A 20,806-nucleotide genomic window follows, 5' to 3' on the forward strand; every position below is an offset into this window, starting at 1 on the left:
AGTTCTTCTGACCGAAAACAAAGGATTAGTTAAACGACGGCTCTCTAAACGTAACTGTACGTAATCATCAGGGCCTACCCTACCATTAACGTCATCAAGAATTAGCTGTATCCCTCTGTGTATGGCTTCAACAGCCTGTTGAGCTGAATTTATTTGCTCAAGATGGACAAAATGAAACTCCTCACAATACACCGATCCCCCAAATCTAGGTAATTTACGTTGCCAACTTCTCACTCTCTCCATATACACCTCTGCATTTTCAGGGTTACTTGGGGGTTCCTCTACGGAACCATCAATGGCATCTTCTACATCAGATACTAATTGAGAGTCAGACTCTGAGACGCCCCCTTGAGGGTCATTGGGAGTAGATGGGACCCCGTCTAGAGAGCCCTCTGGGGAATTTTCTAAACCAGAGTCTGATTTCGCGTCCCCATTTTGAGGGGAGTTTGAGACATGCCAGTTTGAGAGCCTCTGGTAGGGGGCATCTCTTTTTGTTTTTTTTCCCTCATTACCTCTTTAGCCCTTTTTAAAATTTTTACAGCGACCCTGGCCTGGAATTTTTTGGCAGCCATCTGTTTATCCCCCAAGCGCCGTCCGCCCTTTTGTTTACACATGAGCTGATGTGCACCCTTGAGGGTACCCCTTTCCACACCTAGTCATGCCTGATCAGAGCCACCCTTTCCAGCCACCCTTTCTTTTAGGCCCCCTGAGGATTCAGCGTCCATCAGTTTTCTGAACAAAGCATCGTATTTTTTCCAAATCTTTTTAGAATGCCGTAGTTTTAGACCCCCCCGAGGATACAGCGTCCATCAGTTTTCTGAATGAAGCATCAAACTCTTCCCAAATACTAGAATATGGGGGATCTGTGACAAGCTTATGGTTTTGGGAGAATGGCTTGTCAGTCCTTAGTTTTTTATTCACAACCTCTAGAGCGCCTGCTCTGGGTTTGTGAAAGTGTGTGTTTCTGCACACATTCAGAGCCCCTAGAGCGCCTACTCCGGGTTTGTGAATGTGGACGTTTTCGCTCACAGTTTTCTCAGGGCTTGGTGCGGCGGTGGCCACTGAGGAACTGGAGTTGTATTTGCATGGTTGCAATACCTTGGCATTGCAGGTGTTTTCAATCCTTGGTTTTTTATTCACAACCCCTAGAGCGCCTGCTCCGGGTTTGTGAATGTGGGCGTTTTTGCTCACAGTTTTCTCAGGGCTTGGCATGGCGGTGGACGCTGAGGAACTGGAGTTGTGTTTGCATGGATGTTTTTTACCAGAGAGTTTTGTTTTGTCTTTGGGTTTGACGTAAATGAGGTTTGGACTGGGCTGATGCTTCATCTGCACTCTTGTGCTGTTTTGCGTTGTTAAAGGTCTCAAAGCAGATTCCTGGTTCTTTGGTGGTTCTCGGGGAGGGGTCCTTGTAGCTCCCACTACAGCCTTGTCAGAAGGGCTGCATATGCCTGATTGGGGCAGGGCGGGAAAAAAAAGCATTTTACAAAAACGTAACTTTGCCAGCTTTCTCACCCACACCTATGTATGTACTTAAAATACAAAACCTCATAAATTAACCAGACTAATAAGCAAAATATATTTACCCGGCTTCATCCATCCATCTGTCACTGATACTTGTGAATTTTTCTTTTTAGTTGTCTCTTTCCTTTTTCTTTTGAGCATTTTTACCCGCTCATGTTTTGACCGTGCTGTAAAGCAAACAACATTCTAATAAAACACGTGAAACTGTCTAGTAAACTTTAAAATAAAATAAAAAATATCCATTAGGGTGTTTTTTCTATTTAAAAAAGTCATAGCTTTAAAACAAAATAATCCATTTCAGGCTGTACAACAAACACAGGTTTTGAGTTTATTTCTACCACTTTGAAAACAACCCCCACAAATATATTTTTTTTAAAATACATCTCATTTTGCAAAGTAAAATCCCTGTTAATTGGAAACACACCATCACCATCAGTTTGTAGACATATACTTTTTAAAAACCACCTATGTTTTACACACACACAACAAAATACTTTTCAATAAACCCACATGCTTTTAAAAAGACCCCTGGTTGTTCTGTCCCCAGCCCGGCCTCAGCCATGTGTGCTTGGGGTCTTTGGGGTAAAAAAACAAGCCAAAATGTTAGTTAGTATTAGCTCCCAAATCCCTATTCAACCTATGTAATACCTGAAGTTATTAAGCACAACTACAGTTAAAAATGGTTTTTACCTTTGCCTGGTGATGAAGTGCAACTTAAAGTTACTGGCTCCATGCTAAACAGATCACACTGCAATAAAGATATGCACCATTATTTACTAAGACAGCATGGCCAAAGAATGGCATTATATATATATATATATATATATTTTTTTTTTCAGAGTTAAAAAAAAAAAACAGGGAACATACCTCCACTTGCAGTCCAGCAGCAATTCAAGAGAGTTTCTGTTGAAAGAGACAGTCTCCAAGCTACCTGAGGTTTTTTTTTTTACACCATCCTAACTCTTTTGTTTCAAAATAGTTAGCAGGTTGATTGGATCACCCCTCCCTAGCATTCCCTTTTGTGATTGAGGATGGGGAATAAGTTTTCTGCACAATTGGGCTGCTTTTCTTTTTATCTTTTTTAAGTTCAAATACTTCTTTGTTTTTTTCCCCCCTGTAGGGCCTTCTTACAGTAACCATTTCATGTGAGGGGCCCTTTGCAGATATCAATGAATGTCTTGGGGCTTGTTTTTGTTTTTAAAAACATGTTTCTTTCATGCTTAAAGTTTGGTGGGGCAGGGGTGCTTTCTAGAAAAAGTGACCCATGGCCTTCAACCAACTCCTGGGCCATATTTAAACTGGCCTATAGTGTTCCACCAACTCCAGGGGTTATATTTAAACTGTCCAATAGCATCTGCGAACTCCTGAGGTTTTATTTCATTTCATATTAATCAGAACTCACCATCCTCACCCACCCACCTCCCTTACTATGGGTGCACCCCCATTCAAAATTAACCCTATGACAACAAGGGTGAGTAATCACACCCACCCTGACTATTCAGTGACGGGGGGGCGGGGGAGTGGTTAAACCCGTTCAGTTCAACAGAATAAGTCAGCTCTATTGTACTCAACCACATGTCTGAACCATCCCTGTTTGTTTTATTGTTTTTCCCCTTCCCACAACATACATTTCAGCTTTTTTTTTTTGCTGTAAATGGGTCTCTCTTACACAAAAGACACAAGAGCTAGGTTCTCACAAACATTTTTTTTTTTATTTAAAAGACATACAGCTCCTTGAAAACAAACCAAGATGCTCCATTAAAAAAAGAAAATGAAAAAAAACTTTAAGCTACCTTAAGGGCCAGAGACCTTTTAACAGAAATACAGATAACCACAACGCCCTTTTCAATAGATTTTTTTTTAAATTTACAGCTACCAAGTTTTATATCGCATGTTTGGCCCCTCACCATTTTCTAACTTAATCCTTTTAGATTTCTTACAAATAGCCTTTTTCTTAAGCAGGGTTCTGTAACTTTTTGTGCGGACCAGACGGTCAATATAACGCTCTAAGCAGGCATCTTCCGGTTTGGTCATTTTCTTTAAAACATGGTCAGGGTCTCCACTGAATTGCACAGCATTTATCAAGGTCACCCCTTGTGCTAAATGTTCTTGGGTTAGGCACAGACATTGCATAGCATAACCTATGGCAATAATAGTGTTTAATAAGCTTTCCAAGCACAGCTCAGCACACAGGCCCCGGAGCTTGCAGTTTATATCCACTGAAGTCCAAGTCACACAGTCATGGTGCCGCTAGCCTGGTGCATCTATGACACAGCCCTCACAGTCTTCAAAAAGCTTTTCCCTAAGACAGTGATTAAGAACAGAATAAACAGCAACGCGTACAATAGTCTGCATGACTTTTTTACGCTCACGACGTGGCACTGGCTCAGTCAGTTCCATGCCAAGCCTCCTCCTAAACTCCTCATAGCCGTCATCCTCGGAGTCCTCTTCAACATTTTGTGTCGGCGTTGAGCAAAACAAGGTGGGCCCGGTTCATCTTCGCTGCTTGGCGCAACGCTGTCCAGGGTCTCCGGGTCCTCTAGAAAGGCATCGTCGAACTGTCGAGAGATTTTTTTTTTTTAGAAAAGAAACAGCGCAAGCACCCCACTGCTTGGTTTTTGATTTACACAATCCCTGGTTCCTAGCCCCGTTACACCCCCAACCTCGACCGTCACCTCTTACGCATTCATTTACCTGAGCGTTGTCTCTTCCGTTCATCTTGTCCACTAGTGACTTCCCCGAGCTGCGATCACCTTCCACCTCTCGGGGGGTGGACAACAAGAGGCCATCACGCTCATCGCGGTGCCTCACAAGCAGCTGGGTTTTGGGGTCAGACTCCGGTGTGTCCATCAACGGCTGGGCCAAAGGGTCCTCCTCGGAACTCTCGCTGATGTAGCGCTTTCTCCATACAAGTCCAAAGGTCCTCAGGGCTAAAACAAAGTCCGAAGTTCTCACGGGGGTGGTGAAGGAGTCCATGTTTCCACGATTTGTAAAACACGCGCTCTTGGTAAAAGACAGCCTTTTCCGCCCGACGCTGGGACTTATAGGGTGATGGAGCTGCATTCTGATTGGCAGAGGGGTCACACGCCCCTCTTCTGGGCGGTTCACCCCATCCCCGAACGTGCCCTATTTTGGTCAAATCTGGTCTCCGGGCGGCCTGATTGGTAGAGGTCAGTGGGAGGAGTCGTTAGAGGGGTCACTCGCGAATCGTTTCCGGTCGGGTCACCCCACCCCAGAACTCATCCTGACTGGTCAAATCTCCTCTTGGGGAGGTCCTACAGGGGCGAAACCCCTCTTGATTGGTAGAGGGTTGGGGGTGGAGTCGTTAGAGGGGTCACAAGACCCACTTCCGTAGAGGACACCCCGCCCCGGAACTCACCCTGATTGGTCAAATCTCCTCTTGAGGGGAAGTCCTACAGGGACAAAACCTCTCCTGATTGGTAGAGGGCAGTGGGAGGAGTTGTTAGAGGGGTCACATGACATACCTTGCTTTTGGTCATGTGGCAGCCTTGACCCTGGAAGTAATACCCCAGATGGGGGCGGGACTTCCGGTCAAGGGGCAGTGTCAAGGTGTCAAGGGGCGGGGTTAGGGTTTGATCGCTTCCGGTCACGTGGCAGCCTTGACCCTGGAAGTAATACCCCAGATGGGGGCAGGACTTCCGGTCAAGGGGCGGTGTCAAGGGGCGGGGTTAGGGTTTGATTGACAGTAAGGCCCTTATACTACTGCCATAAGCTCAGGTACTAGAACCTTGCAACTAGAATTACTTGCAGAGTAATTATGTGCATGGTGCTGGCAGTTGGATTTCGTTAGCACGGATGAGAATACAAGAGAGACTGGAGTATTGATCTGAGACTGAGGGCTGGAATACAAGAGATTATGCATGGAAACACAGGAATCGCCAAACTTTGGGAGAAAGCTTAGGCTGAGATTTATATTGTGTTGCTGTTGGGTTACCATTAAAGCCAAACTCCAAGGAAGAGTTACGTGTAAACTACACTCAGTGTGTGTGAGCTCTGTTTGGAGCAGGGTAGGAACTCTAGCTGTTCACAGTGTGCTACTGGCTCATTCATTGGCTATACTGGACTTAACCTCATTGCTTTCATTGATACGTGTTTAATGTATGGATATGAAAGATGTGTGTTTAATGGATAGGAAAGATCCAAAGCCATCCAGATAATTTCAAGCAGACTGACCAAAACATGCAGTTGTTCTATTTCAAGCAAAGAGTGAGACAAAAGTGACCACAGTAGAGAAGTGAAACTGTTGAAGGGTAGGGAACTGCAATATATTTTTGAGGTAGATCTTTCACCCTCCTCCATAATATATTTGTTTCCAGGCTTATTTGGGTCGTACTCACAAAAAATGGTATTTTGGGTAACAGACAAGTGAAGTAACTTTAAAAAAAAATCGCTGCTTGGATAGACATTATGTTCTGCGCTTACAGGAAAAGATGCACAAGCTGTTAGAAGTATATGAGCGACTTGGGGGTGAAGAGGACATTGTTAACCCCGCCAATGAACTCATTAAAGAAGGCCATATCCAGAAACTCTCAGCTAAGAACGGCACAGCTCAGGATAGGTACTTGTATCTGGTGAGTTTCTTGCCAATTTTTTCACACTCATATATTCAGTGTTACTGCTATGAAACATTCTCTTCTTTCCTCTCTCTGATCACAGTCCAAAATGCAATGGCCTACTCTGCCCAGATGCCCCTCTCTTCTCCTTAGACTTTTCTTTCCTTTGATTTGTGGTTAACTCTCTGAAACATGTTGTGTAAAAATGAACTATATTAGATTATTTACAATAGCGGCGTTTTGTTATGAGACACCAGAGCCTGGACCCTGAATCATGATGCTTTGCAATCAAAATGTGGATCCCTTCCTACCTGTATTATCTAGTACATATCTTTTCTCCACTACAGTTTAACAGCATGGTGTTATACTGTGTGCCAAAACTGAGGCTGATAGGCCAGAAGTTCAGTGTTCGAGAAAAGATGGACATTGCAGGCTTGCAGGTTGGTATCTACTTTTTGTGCTTAATCACAGTTCTTCTCTATAGCCAAAAGGGCAGTGATGCATTGGCTTTGAGGCTGATGCCAGTTTGTGGCTGGAAGTTGATAATACTCCTGACTATAAGGCAGCTAGACTTCATCACAGAATTATCTGCCTGTGCTAGTCCATTAGCTAATTCTGTCACCCTGGGGAGCTGGAATGTCAGTAACAGTGCCACTCCGATTAAGTTGATGGTGTCACAGCAGTCAGCTTTTTCACTCTTCAACTTGGGGTTTGGTTTGGAAATGAGCTCAAAACTTCGAGGCCTAAGGGCTGGTAGAATGTTGTCAGGAAGCCAAAATTAGTTCAGTATCCTCAAGAGATGTACCAATAAACACTGGTGTCCATGGACTGGTTCAGACATCTGTGAGCTAATGCACTAGTTTCCTACACTCCTGTCAGATGTACTATGGAATTGAACACTCAGGTATATTTCCTCTGTTATCTCATAAATAGAAATATTGTGCTGCATATTTTCTATGCTGACCTCTTGACATACTTCATCAAGTGGTCAAAAGTTCTGAGTGTGAGATTTGCATACAGTAGAATTGCCAATAACTGTGGCTAGTATAAAGTGGGAACATGGGCATCTCTCTCAATTATACATCATTGTAAAATGTGGGCTACGACTCCTTTAGCAGCTCATTACACATACCTAAATTGGAAACTCTTTCTCAGATGTATGACTTTGAGCATAGGTAGGTAAGTAAGGTCCCCTCCTGCACAGATTGCTGTGGGATGAATGGGAAGGGGCAAGGAATATGCGAAATCTTGACTGTACCCAACTTACAATTTAAAATTTTTGAGTAGGGTGACCAGATTTCCCGATTTTATAGGGACAGTTCCGATTTTTGGGTCTTTTTCTTATGTAGGCTCCTATTACCTCCCACCCCCGTCCCGATTTTTCACATTTGCTGTCTGGTCACCCTTTGTTTGAGGTATGGGACCAGATCCTGTCCTGTGTTTGTACTGCGCCTCACACAATGGGGTCTGGTTCCATGATTCTGTCTCCTCTAGGCACGACTACAATACAGATAATATATAATAATAATGAAAAGAATCCCTTCATCATTTTAAGCTTTATGCTGTATTATTTTTGGTAGTCACCCCAGCTTGGATATTTAGAGGATTGAATGTAGTGTTTGGGAATAGTTATAATGAAGAATATAAACTATCAACTTGCTTTTTCCAGGTCCAGGAAATTGTCAAGCAAAATGTGACTCATACATTTTCGATAACTGGAAAAAAGAGATCCTTGGAACTCCAAGCTAGGTACAGTGTTTCCTCTGAATTCCAAAGTCTGGGAATAGAAACACTTTTTATTTCTGAGATAGGGACATGACTATGCTAGAATGACCTCGTTTCAGACCCTGAGATCAATAACAAACATGATTAATTATACTACAGGTAATTTTCTGCTGTTAAGTCAAAGCATATTAAAGTGCAACATTGATTTGCATTCATTATTAAACAAACAGCTTATAATGGGCTGGTAAATCGAATTCCAGCACCATGTCATGAATTTTGGTAATTATTATTTAAGGTCAACATTATGAATGTTTATAAGGTAGCTGGTGTACAAGTTAAAATTGTTTCTGGAAATAAAACTGTGAGAATATCAATATTTTGATTTACTGAAAATACTAAATGTAGAGCAAATGTGTCTTGTCTTTTATTTTTACAGGACAGAAGAGGAGAAGAGAGAATGGATTCAGGTTAATAAAAAAACATTGTTATACTGACGGAAATCCCCATGTATCCAGCTCATTTCATTGATAACATTCTCACATTTGGATTATGAACAAATGGAAGTTGTATGTAAGAAATAAGGCAGGGTGACCTGAAGGGCTTAGTATGGAGTAGGAAGTCCTGCATTCTAATCATGGCTCTGCCACTGACTTTGCTGTCTGTCTTTGTGTAATCCACTTTGTCTCTCTGCCACAGTCACCCCATCTCTAAAATGAGGACAGCAATCCCTAAGTGCAGTTAGGAGGAGAGGTCAGCTCCACCAGCCGCAAGAGAAGACCCTGGTTTCTGAGATTAGTTAGTACGTACCTTGCAAGTGGAAGACTGATAGAAGACTAAAAATCTTGTAAGAACAAAGAATTGTGACAGATAGTTTATCCGCCTCTCAGTTTTCCACTAGAGCAAAGATTCTGCCAGTTTTCCTAAACCGGAACTTTTCCAGGACACGCTTTGTGACCCATACTTCTGTCTTCCCCTGGCTTTTTTTTTTTCAGGTAATTCAAGCAACTATTGAAAAACATAAACAGAACAGTGAAACATTTAGGGCTTTTAATAGCTCTTTTTCTCAAGAAGATGAGCATCTTCCAGACTCTTCGGTAAGCATGAATGAAAATTCTACCTGTCCTTATTTTTCCTAAGTATTTTCCAGACTTTTTCGTGAACTCATATACAGCTAACTTTCTTTTTTAACACTATCGTCCCGGTCTTGATTTTTATATTATATTGTTATGCAGTGCAGACCCATTTTTCTGACTCTCAAATTTATGTCAGTCATTGTTATCTAGCCATGCAGGTATGGAATACAATTACCCAGGGTAATTCAGTGCAGGGACCTATCAGTCATGTTTTCCAGACTAGTGGCTCACTTGGCATAACAGGTGTAATTCTTCAATGTTCTCAGTGGTTGGCTGTCTGGAATGAAGTTTGTGCAACTGGGTGGTTTTGCACACTACTTTTTTGAGAGATGCTTTTTGTTGGGAGTTTCTTCCCAGCTGCATACCTCTTACAGAATAGTCCTATGGAAATGAATAGAAAAAGATAACTTTTGCAGAGGTTTTTAATGGTACCATCTTAAAAAATTTAATAGAGAATGATATGTAGATCCTAGCAATAGAGTTCTACACGATTGTTCAAAAACACCTGTAGAGAGCCACCTTTATTAAATTCTGTACATTTTAAGAGCAGTGTCTATATTAATTTTTAAAAGGGTTCATCACTTTAAAATTCTGCAGGACTTTTCCATAAGGGATGTGGTCTCTCTGGTACTTAGTTTCAGGCAGTCACTTGAAATTGATGATAAAGACCAAGGCCAGGGTCACTGGAAAAAAAAACAATAGAAGGGGCCTCTGAGGAAGGGAAATGTCCATGTGTATTGCAATTAGAACTGACCCCTGGGGTCATGTGACCTGCCCTTAGGACTGGCAGATCTCAGAGCAGGGAGTCTAGGTTCTGTCCCTCCCAATTCCCTTGAAGTGCAGATCTGTTGGAGCCTCCTTTTTCAGGGACTCACCTTTCCTAGGTTGCCCTGATGCCCCTGAGGGGCACTCTGCAGAAGAGACGGTGCAGCTCCGTGCAGCATTACTTCTGGGGGTAACTTCCCCAGAGCCTGAGTGAGGTATCTTATGTATGCATCTCATCCCAGCATGGCCCCTGGGCTGCAGGGAGAGGGCTACACAAGCTCCAGAGGTGGGTGGATGATGCAGTGGGAGTGAGTGAGCCCTCCGTTCCTTGAGGAACAGGGAGGATCCTTTTGCAGAGAGTTCCTTTCACGTGCAGTCAAGAGACACAAAGTAGCCCCAAATTATTCATCACTTAAGTAATACCCTATTTAAAATCAGAATTAACTCGGGGAAAAACCTGAACCTCATAAGCTAATATATAGGTTCCATGGGCTGCTTTCAAAGCAGAAGTGTTCAGACAGAGCATCCTCTTGTTAATGGCCAAATTAACTAGCAGACTTTCCCTATCCTCATAGGACTGACTGTCTGATTTCTTCATAATTATATCTTGCTTCTTAACCTCCAGTTTACTTTGAGATTGTGAACACGAGGTAGCCAAGTGCTCACACACTAGTAGTTCGTAAAAAGACAAGCAGGGAATAAATGATTAATTTCTCCGCTGTGATGTGAATGCAATATACACGTTAATTTCCTCTGTACCAGATTGCTCATCTGTATTTTCAGAAGAGTAAATTATCAGTATGATTGACTTTGAGATTTGATGTCAAGCCGAATGTGCAATAAATTGCTATCAGTAAAAAAGAGCTGAAATTGATACTGTAAATATGGAAAACTGGACAAATACCAAGAGCAATCTCAGAGCAGCAATTTTATCACATTGTAGGTATATCAAGTAAGTTTGCCATCATCATGAGATATTAGACAGATCAGGACACATTAGAGTGAAAAATAGATGATGTATTCTCCTCACTTTCTCTTGTATGACAAGAATGACTGCATTCTGACTGGCTATAATTTACGTTTATATTGGCTCCTACAAATGATGTGACTTCTGTTGAGATCCATGTTCAGTGCAGTACATTGGAGCAAGTCGTTTGCTCATCTGTCAGGGCAGAATGGGCCCTGGATCTAGCAAGCTCAGGGGAAGATCTGAAGTATGTTGAGACTCTCCACACTATGCTCTTGGCATCCAGTATTTGTGCTGAATTGGCAGTCATTAGTGGCTGCTGCAAGGCACAAGAGTCAGTCTTTGGTGTAAATTTATAGATGACTCCTAACACTTTTGTAAACTGAATTCCCATAATCCTGTGGTTTGCAAAGGTCAACGATGTGACTCAAGTGTAGGTTTTTACTTACTATCATATACATTAGGCTGAACATTTCAGTTATGCAATAGGGATGCTGAGGAATAACTGAACTAGGACTGAATGCAGCTTCCACCAGAGCTTGTCAGTGCCCTTCAGTTGCCAGCTTGGAGGGCTTCTAAGGAGTGACTGAAGTGCTCCCAACCTGTATATCTAGTAAAGTGTCTAGCCCCTTCTACTTTCAGGAGAGAGAGACCAAGTTCAATCCTGAAGTTGGATCCCAGCATGGCTGTGCATTGAGTTCCCCACTGGCTGTACTAGTATTTTTAAACTGAGGTTGAAAGACTTGATTATAAAATATATATTCTTTTTACTAATTTTAAAAATCAGGCCAATATGTCACCCTGAGTCTGTGATTGTGCACTGACAAGAATCTGTATGCTAGTGTTTCTGCAGATGCAAAAAGGCATTCACACGTTCAAATCAGACAGTGTGGGCATCAACCTCCAGGAGCTCCAAGTGCCTCTTTTCTGCCACGAAAGAGATGAATGCACATTTTTGTGACCAAGAATTAGAAATTCTGAGTAGGACATAGCAAAACTCAGTCTATGGGTTGTTGGCATCCCTTTGCAGGATCTAGCCCCGACCAGGCCGGAGAGAATGTTGTGTGTAAGGAAGTGTAGCTGTAGGTGTCACTGTTTCAAAACAGTTCTGAAAATTTGCATGTCTGCTCCCCTTCCCCTTCCCATTAACGAATCCTGACCACTGTATCAGAAAGGCAGGGGCATGGGTGGTTCTGGGAGGATTGTGGGGTAAGTAAATGGGCTCAGGGGGAGGGTGCTATTGTAACCTTGGCCTAGTTCTGCCGCCAGGCTTATAGGTATTGCTTACTTAGCAATTTCTGATATAAACTAAAAAAAAGGGCTCCAAACCTGAAAACCAGTTCCTGAGCCTCTCTCTTAACTGGGTATTGCCATTGATTTTAACACCCACTTGTGTCTCTTAGTATGTTTGCATAGCACCTAGCACAGTGGGGCCATGACCCCGGGCACTGCTGCAATACAAATAACAGAGTAATCATTAATTCACACCTTAAAAAAGATTTGTTGAGTGGGCAAAAATTGAGCCTGGTTATTGGCCGGTTGTTTTTCCTCCTCCCCATCAACCCAAGGATAAGAGCAGCATCAGTTTCAAAGGAGTCTCTTTTGAGTCACTTGAGATTCCATTGCAGCACCACTCCTTTAGATAGAGGACATACATGGTTTTTTTTCAGTCCCCATTTGCCATGGTTAAGGCTATGTAAATGTCTCCTCTTATTAAATACTATAAAAATGTTCCCAAGAAAAATTATTTTTCCCATTAATTCACAAAAGGCTAGTGACCCACAATGCGTGGACAGAACACAATGGTGGAAGTAAGCTAAGGAAGAGCCTTGGTTCCTCTTATGCAAAGAGGCTAAATTCCATACACGTGGGACTCCCGAGGTCTAGAAGCTGAATTCCAGCACTGGCTATGTACTGCAATTACTTAGTACCTTCTGGATCCTGTTAAAATAATGATTCTCTGGTGGAGTCATTTAGACAAATGAATGAAAAATTATCATCCCCGTAGGACACATTTTACAAATGTTGAAAGTAACATTTAAAAAGTAACTTAAGGGCCATAACTAGGGATTCCAAATTGGCAGGAGTACATGTACATTTTCCAGTAGGAAGGGAGATAAAAATATTTTTCTCTGGAGAGAGAACATTTTTTCCATAGAGGCTTTTCTCCAGAGCAAATGTGAGATGCATGCTGCGATAGAATGTTAGAAGTTGATAGAATGTTAGAAGTTGCAGTTAAAATACTGATGGGGAACCTATGTGACCAGCAAATATCAGCTGCCAAACGACATTGTACCGGAAACTGCATGGATACTGTACCTAGCTCCAAGGGGATTTAGGACTTAGTGTATTAATGTTGGTAAAGCTCTTTTGAGATCTTCTGTAGCTTAAAGCTAGAGAGTGCCTGTGGAAGGCATCAGTTTCTTAGTGTATGTTTTACATATACAAATTTTTGCTTGAGGCCACTGAAGTGCTTTAGGACAACTAAGATGATTTCCCCCCACCTGGAGGGCATTCTCCACATCTCTATCAAAGCTTAGATCCCTCCCACCCCACGATATATATACTCTCTCAAGGCCTTGTGTCACAGGCTTCATCCTCCTTGCCATCAAGGATTAACTGAGACTCATCAGTGCGGCTCCTTAACTGATTTGATAGAGTTCCTGTAAGACCCGGTTTTGCTGCTTTCCCTTCTTGCAGTACTAAGTAAGTATGTTGTCTCCAAAGACAGTATTGTTGCCCGCTTTGCAGAAGACAGTGCAGCTGGTTGAGTACAGAGAGGTCCGCATACGTTGCATCGTCCTAAATAGGTGTAATCCCACTCTCAGCTCCTTTTGGGGTAGTGCTAATCTACCATTCTGGGTTTGCATTGATTTAAACCACATTTGTGCGAATTTGGCTCCTATTTGCCTTACAGTGTTTTTTCTGTGCCGTTGTTCGATTGTGTTAGCATATAAAGGGTTACACCTAGACTTCAAATTTAGCAGCTCTTTCAGTGTTAGTATTTTAGTCCACTAGCTGAGTCAACAATTCTACAGCACAAATTGTTTTTACAACAAAAATAAAAACTTACTGCTTCTAATTAAAGTTGGAAGATGTAGTGTAACTAACGGATTTCTCCGAGCCTATAGATTTGGTCCCAGATTTATTCATTATATTACATGTGTTAAAGTGGGTAATGCAGATGGCATATGGGTGTGATAAGTAGGGCACTTAATGATAAAGAGGGCCTAATCCTTAGAGGTGCAGAGCATCTTCAACTGCAGTTTAAGGTAACAACAGATACAGGTACTCTGCATCTCTCAGCATCAGACCTGTGTTTATAGAAATGTAGAGCTGGAAAGGGACCTCAGTAGGTCATCTCTGGTCCGTCCATCCACCCACCCTGAAGTAGGAGTAGGTATACCTAGACAATCCTTGGCAGGTATTTGTCTAACCTGTTCTTAAATTTCCCATGATAGGGATTCCAGAGCCTCCCCTGGAAGCCTATTCCAGAGCTTAACTACGCTTATAGTTAGGTTTATTGTTTTGTTTTTGTCTTTTTCCATCTAATATCTAACCAAATCTCCTTTGCTACAAACTGGAGTATTATGGAGTGTTCCTAAAAGTTATGTCCTTGGTGTTTTTGATTTGCTATTTTAGCTTAATTAAATAAACTGTGTACATATGTTCACATTCTTGGTCTGTCTTAACATGAATGAGTTATACAAACACTTAAATGGGTGAAATCTGTATCAAGGAGCTACACTTCCATCCTAGGGTTCTGATTGTGATGGGTTGGATCACAGAAAACCCCGTGGGGCTGCCAACTGATGTGCTGAGACTACCTCTGAGCCTGTTTTCCCTGCCAGCTTGGGACTCCAGAACCTTGCCTTGTTTGAGCCAGACACATTTGCCTGCTGCAAACACAGACCCAAGTCTGAACCACATCCCGTAAAAGCTGCAGGCTTAACTGAAAACAGCTTAAGAAGTGTTCCTGTCTCCAATACTCAGATGCCTAGCTCCCAGTGGGGTCCAAACCCCAAATAAATCTGTTTTACTCTGTATACAGTTTATACAGTTTAAACTCATAAATTTTTCTCCCTGTATAACACTGATAGAGAGATATGCACAGCTGTATACCCCCAGGTATTAATACATACTCTGGGTTAATTAATAAGTAAAAATTATTTTATTAAATACAAAAGGTAGGATTGAAGTGGTTCCAAGTAATAACAGACAGAACAAAGTGAATTACGAGGCAAAATAAAACGAAACGCGCAAGTCTAAACCTAATGCGGTAAGAAAATGATTACAGATTAAATCTCACCCTCAGAGATGTTCCAGTAAGTTTCTTTTACAAACTAGCCTCCTTCTAGTCTGGGTCCAGCAAACACCCCTGTGGTTACTGTCCTTTGTTCCAGTTTCTTTCAGGTATCCTTTGGGGGTGGAGAGGCTATCTCTTGAGCCAGATGAAGACAAAATGGAGGGGTCTCCCAGGGGCTTAAATAGACTTTCTCTTGTGGGTGGAGACCCCCTCTTCTCTTCTATGCAAAATCCAACTCCAAGATGGAGTTTTGTAGTCACATGGGCAAGTCACATGTCCATGCATGACTCAGTCCTTTCAAGCCAGGCCACATTCCCAGGAAAGCTCAGATGTGGATTGGCGTCTCAACGTTCATTGTTAGCTTAAGTGTTTCTTGATTGAGCACTTAACTTGCAAATTCCTTTCGAAAGAAGCTGACCAAATGCCTTACTAAGGCTACTTAAAATCAAACAAGTACACAGCCAATATTCATAACTTTGAATACAAAATTGATACATGCATACAAATAGGATGAATATATTCAGTAGATCATAACCTTTACAGAGATATGTTACATGGTATATGTAGCATAAAACATATTCCAGTTATGTCATATATACATTCATAAGCATGTTTCCATAAAGCCTTATGGGGTGCAATGTCACACTGATGACTACACAAACTACTTTGCTTTTTTGGTTTCTATTATAAGAATCAATGTAGCTGTGAAATTGAAAATCTGCCCCTTTTTGTTTTATATGTGAAACCCAAAACTTTTCTTCTGTTTAAGGTGTCTGTATTAGGTATTTATTGTGTGCATGCACATTTCTGAATATGTAAACAGACCTTTGTAATTCAATGCCGTCTGTAAAGTCACCCACTTTATTGCCATCTGAATATTCCAGAGTAGTTGAATACATGTGCAATTACTTATATTCATAACCAGAACAAATGAGGGGTTAGAAGTATATTATTCCATGTTTTGATTTTAATGATTAACATAATTTAAGAGCAATCTCCACATTGAAATGTTCTTTGTGATTTACTTTTCCTTCAGATAGTAAGCACCAGCTCCGTAGAATCTATGCCAGGAGCAGATGGCATCAGTGCATCTGGAGGGGTACGTAATTATGAGATTAACATTTTTGTTTAGGCAGACTTTTCTCAGTTTTTTTAGAACTCTGGTTATTTTCCCCATTCAGTGTTGTTATCCAGTCATTGACTGGTTTCAGGTGTATGTGTTTGCAATTGTATAATTGAACGTCAGCTCAGAAGTAGAATTTGAGAAATAATTAGTCCATAGTATGTTTCTCATTTATTTCTGCTGAGGGTGTTGGGTGGTGAAAAGGTTGGTTCTTTAACACCGTGAAAGATTGGATACTGTGCAAGCCAAATATTTTTCATAACAATTTCAACACAGTCCTCATAGCCCTGTGATGTCAGCTGTTGAGTCATTTCAGCACTCCTACTCTAAGAGGGTTTGTGCGCTCATTATCTTATATCTTTAGTACACTCTTCCCTCCCATCTAAGACAGCCTACCAGAATCCCAGGTCTTCAGGAAGGGTCTTAGATACTGCATGACCGCCTTCAACAGCAAGCGTCCTCGCCAAAAGTTATCCTAGTTTATTGTGGAACGGTCAGAAGTAGTCTTTAATAGCATTATTTGCCCAATGCATGGACTGTTGTCTCCAGGCAGCCTCACATTGTGCCCCCATCTCCTCCCATCCACTTGTGTAATAGTAGATACCTTAAGTGTCTTCGTTGTCCCTTTCTGGAAGCAGATGAGAGATGCTGCATGGCCGCTCTCCTCCTCCTTACCCCCATTTACTCCCTCTCACTAGTAGGTGGCCTTCTGTGGTCCAGCTACCACATATGTACAGAATCAGCCCAGAAATGCATTTAATAGGATGATTCCCCAAGTATCTTTGTTGGGATTGGCACATTGTTAGAGCTCTGCCCAGGAGACACATCCTACTTCAGAAACCAGTAAGCAGAGGGTTAACAGTTTTGTATAAGTCCGTGTGTTGACGTATAACACCAGATAAGGGGAGTTGATATAGACAGTTATGATTCAATTAAGTTTTTAATTTAAGTGTACAATTCCTTACCTGTACCACTAACAGCATGTAATCTATTAAAAATGAAAGACTTTTTGAAAACTGGCATAGTTCTGATTATTTATGTTTGTTAATATTTTGCATTTCCCTGATAAACCATGAAAATCACGTCACTTCTGTTTTTCTTTAAGTCAGTCATACATTCAGTGCTGCAATGTTTGGGTTGCAAATATTACAGAAAAATATTTGTTTTTAAAAAATTGTTTCAATTTCAATTTTTAAAAAATGGAAACATTTATCTGGGTCTCGTGTTTCATAAAATGTTTTAACTAGATCTAAATTTTGTTCAAAGTTAACTTGAGTCCAATTACTTTTAATACATATTTGTGTAACAATGGATTTGAATGGTATGTCTTGGTTTATTTAATAATCTTCCATAAAATTATATTTTAAAGAAAAATAACTTTTAAATACCCCTGAATTTAAATAACATATTTTAGTTGATTAAAAAATAATTCATTGTTCCTCAGGCTAATAAGACTTATGTTCCTCTGCCTACCTAACAATGATTGTTTTTCATTGTGCTATATTTTAACACAGTTGTGTGACGGAACAGTAACATCAGCGTGAACTGTGTTGCAGGTCACAGCCTTAAGTCGTATTTGATTTTAATTGTCACACCTATTAAGAACCATCCCAGTATTCGTGCAAGAGGAATTGCACTGATTCTACTTTAATCTTATTCATGTAAACCACTTGGTGGTAGTGGTGGTCAGCAAACTAGTATCTCCCTTCTATGTTTGGCTCAGCTTAATGAAGAAATATGAAGAAGAATAAGACTTATTTGAAGATTATTACATGTTAGCATAGCCAGACAATAAAGAAATAATAGAAGAAATGCAACAAGTGTACAAACGCTGCATTATGGTAACTGCTTACAGCCAACATACAGTGCTCATTATACTTTTGTATACATAAATTCAAACCCAACCTACAGTTCCTAATATTCAGTATAAATGTCTTACACATACAGAAATTGGTATATGGTCAAGAATTCTGAGCCATGTAACTAAAAAAACCCTGCAGTATTACAAAGTGTAAAACATACTATTTTTAATATGAGTTAACTCCATTTCACTTAATTCAACACATTTTCAAAGACTCATGCTGAAGGGGTGTGTGTGTGTTTGTGTGTATGTTGATGAACAGGTAGTTTTCACATGGAAAATATGTAACTCCATAAAATGGGTAAATGAGCTTGGAAATACCTCTGTTGTTCATGCACCTGTCTATGTGAGCACCTGATTATCAGTTTGAACTCTTGCATATAACAGGCATGTGCAATTTAGGTGCTTATATTTTAAATAGGGCTGTCAATTAATCACAGTTAACATGCAATTAACTCAAAACAATTAATCGCGATTAAAAAAATTAATCACAATTAATCGCAGTATAACTCTCATTGTTAAACAAGAGAATACCAATTGAAATTTATTAAATATTTTGGATGTTTTTCTACTTTTTCATATATATCTTCCATTCTGTGTTGTAATTGAAATCAAAGCGTATATTTTGATTCCAAATATTTGCACTGCAAAAATGATGAACAGAAGAAATAGTATTTTTCAACTCACCTCATACAAGTACTGTAGTGCAATCTCTTTGTCCTGAAAATGCAACTTACAAATGTAGATTTTTGTTGTTGTTACATAACTGCACTCAAAAACAAAACAATGTAAAACTTCAGAACCTACAAGTCCACTCAGTCCTACTTCTTGTTCAGCCAATCGCCAAGACAAACAAGTTTGTTTACATTTACAGGAGATAATGCTGTCCTGCTCTTATTTGCATGGCACTTTTGTAGCCAGCATTGCAGGGTATTTACATGCCAGATATGCCAAACATTCTTATGACCCTTCATGCTTCAGTCACCATTCCAGAGGTCATGCTTCCATGCTGATGGTGCTCATTAAAAAAATAATGGATTAATTAAATTTGTGACAGAATGCCTTGGGGGGAGAATTGTACATCCCCTGCTCTGTTTTACCTTCATTCTGCCATATAATTCATGTTACAGCAGTTTCGGATGATGACCCAGCACATGTTGTTCTTCGTTTTAAGAACACTTGCACTGCAGATTTAACAAAACGCAAAGAAGGTACCAATGTGAGATTTGTAAAGTTGGCTACAGCACTCGACCCGAGATTTAAGAATCTGAAGTGTCTTCCAAAATCTCAGAGGGACGAGGTGTGGAACATGCTTTTAGAAGTCTTAAAAGAGCAACACTCTGATGCAGAAACTACAGAACCCAAACCACAAAAAAAGAAAATCAACTTCTGCTGGTGCCATCTGACTCAGATAATGAAAATGAACATGCGTTGGTCTACACTGCTTTGGATTGTTATTGAGCAGAACCCGTCATCAGCATGGACGCATGTTCTCTGGAATGATGGTTGAAGTATGAAGGGACATATGAATCTTTAGTGCATCTGGCATATAAATATCTTGCGACGCCAGCTACAACAGAGCCCTGAGAACACTTGTTCTCACTTTGTAAACAAGAAGCAGGCAGTATTATCTCCTGCAAATGTAAACAAACTTGTTTGTCTGAGTGATTGGCTGAACAAGAAGTAGGACTGAGTGGACTTGCAAGCTCTAAAATGGTACATTGTTTTATTTTTAATGCAATTTTTTTGTACATAATTCTGTATTTGTAAATTCAACTTTCATGATAAAGATTAGGTGAATTGAAAAATACAATTTCTTTTGTCTTTTTATAGTGCAAACACTTGTAATCAAAAACAAATATAAAGTGAGCACTGTACACTTTGTATTCTGTGTTGTAATTGAAATCAATATATTTGAAAATGTAGAAAGCATCCAAAAATATTTAAATAAATGGCATTCTATTATTGTTTAACAGTGTAATTAATCATGATTAATTTTTTTAATCGCTTGAAAGCCCTAATCTTAAATACTGGACTAGACATAAGATGAAAGAGAAAAATGAGGAAAAAAATAACAAGAAAACAATGAAATTATAAAAACAGACAATCCCCCAAACCCTTTTCATTCCTTAATGTTATGGTGAACTTTCTTGGCTTTCCTTCCTCCCTCTGAAGTGAAGGAGGCTATAACAGTTTGCTAACGATGCCTGGTTTTCTCATTTTTCCCTGGCCGAAGCGCTGATCTAGCAAACACTTATGCATATGCTTAGATTTAAGGCATGAGTAGTTCCAAAGTGTAGTCATTGAAATGCTCTTCCAGTTTTTTGATCAAAATTCAAAACTTCAATGAAAAGTTTAACCGGAAATCAAAATTTTGAAAAATGTGAGATAACTGTAGAATAAAAGCAGATTAATGGTCAAAACTTCCCTGTTTGAGAAAGCAACTCTTAGGCCCTGATCCTGCAAAGAGTTCCACGTGCAGTTAACTTTATCTGTAAGTCGTCTCACTAACCTCAATAGGATTAGTTGTGTGAGGAAAGTTGAGCATTAATATTATTATTTTTTATTGTTTACCTGCAGTAAGATCAAAAGGCCTCAGGTGGGGTCAGGCCCTCTTTTTGGTAGGTCCTTTTTGAACATATATAATTAATTCAGTTGGTCAAACAAAAGAGACAGATGCTCAGCTGGTCAATGGAGCTATGACAGTTAGGATCTGATCTGGCCTCCAGAACACGTGCGTTATTCAAAGCACTCTCTTGACTTGCAAGGAACTCTCTTCAGGCGATGTGTAATTAGCAGTAGATGGAACCGCTTACTATGTGACCTATGCT

The 20,806-nt window shown here is 40.5% G+C and overlaps 1 protein-coding gene across 1 annotated transcript in view; it reads left to right on the forward strand.

The window, feature by feature from the left end:
- The window catches only part of FGD3 (FYVE, RhoGEF and PH domain containing 3), a 188,377-nt gene that overhangs the window by 142,697 nt on the left and 24,874 nt on the right, over positions 1 to 20,806 (forward strand). The window contains exons 10-15 of the mRNA XM_048857647.2: positions 5,967 to 6,113; positions 6,443 to 6,535; positions 7,765 to 7,844; positions 8,257 to 8,287; positions 8,813 to 8,914; positions 16,028 to 16,090. Coding sequence (XP_048713604.1) covers positions 5,967 to 6,113; positions 6,443 to 6,535; positions 7,765 to 7,844; positions 8,257 to 8,287; positions 8,813 to 8,914; positions 16,028 to 16,090 — 516 coding nt within the window. The remainder of the gene's footprint in view (positions 1 to 5,966; positions 6,114 to 6,442; positions 6,536 to 7,764; positions 7,845 to 8,256; positions 8,288 to 8,812; positions 8,915 to 16,027; positions 16,091 to 20,806) is intronic.

The sequence above is a fragment of the Caretta caretta genome, chromosome 7 (assembly GCF_965140235.1).
Source record: "Caretta caretta isolate rCarCar2 chromosome 7, rCarCar1.hap1, whole genome shotgun sequence".
Classification (NCBI taxonomy): Eukaryota; Metazoa; Chordata; order Testudines; family Cheloniidae; genus Caretta; species Caretta caretta.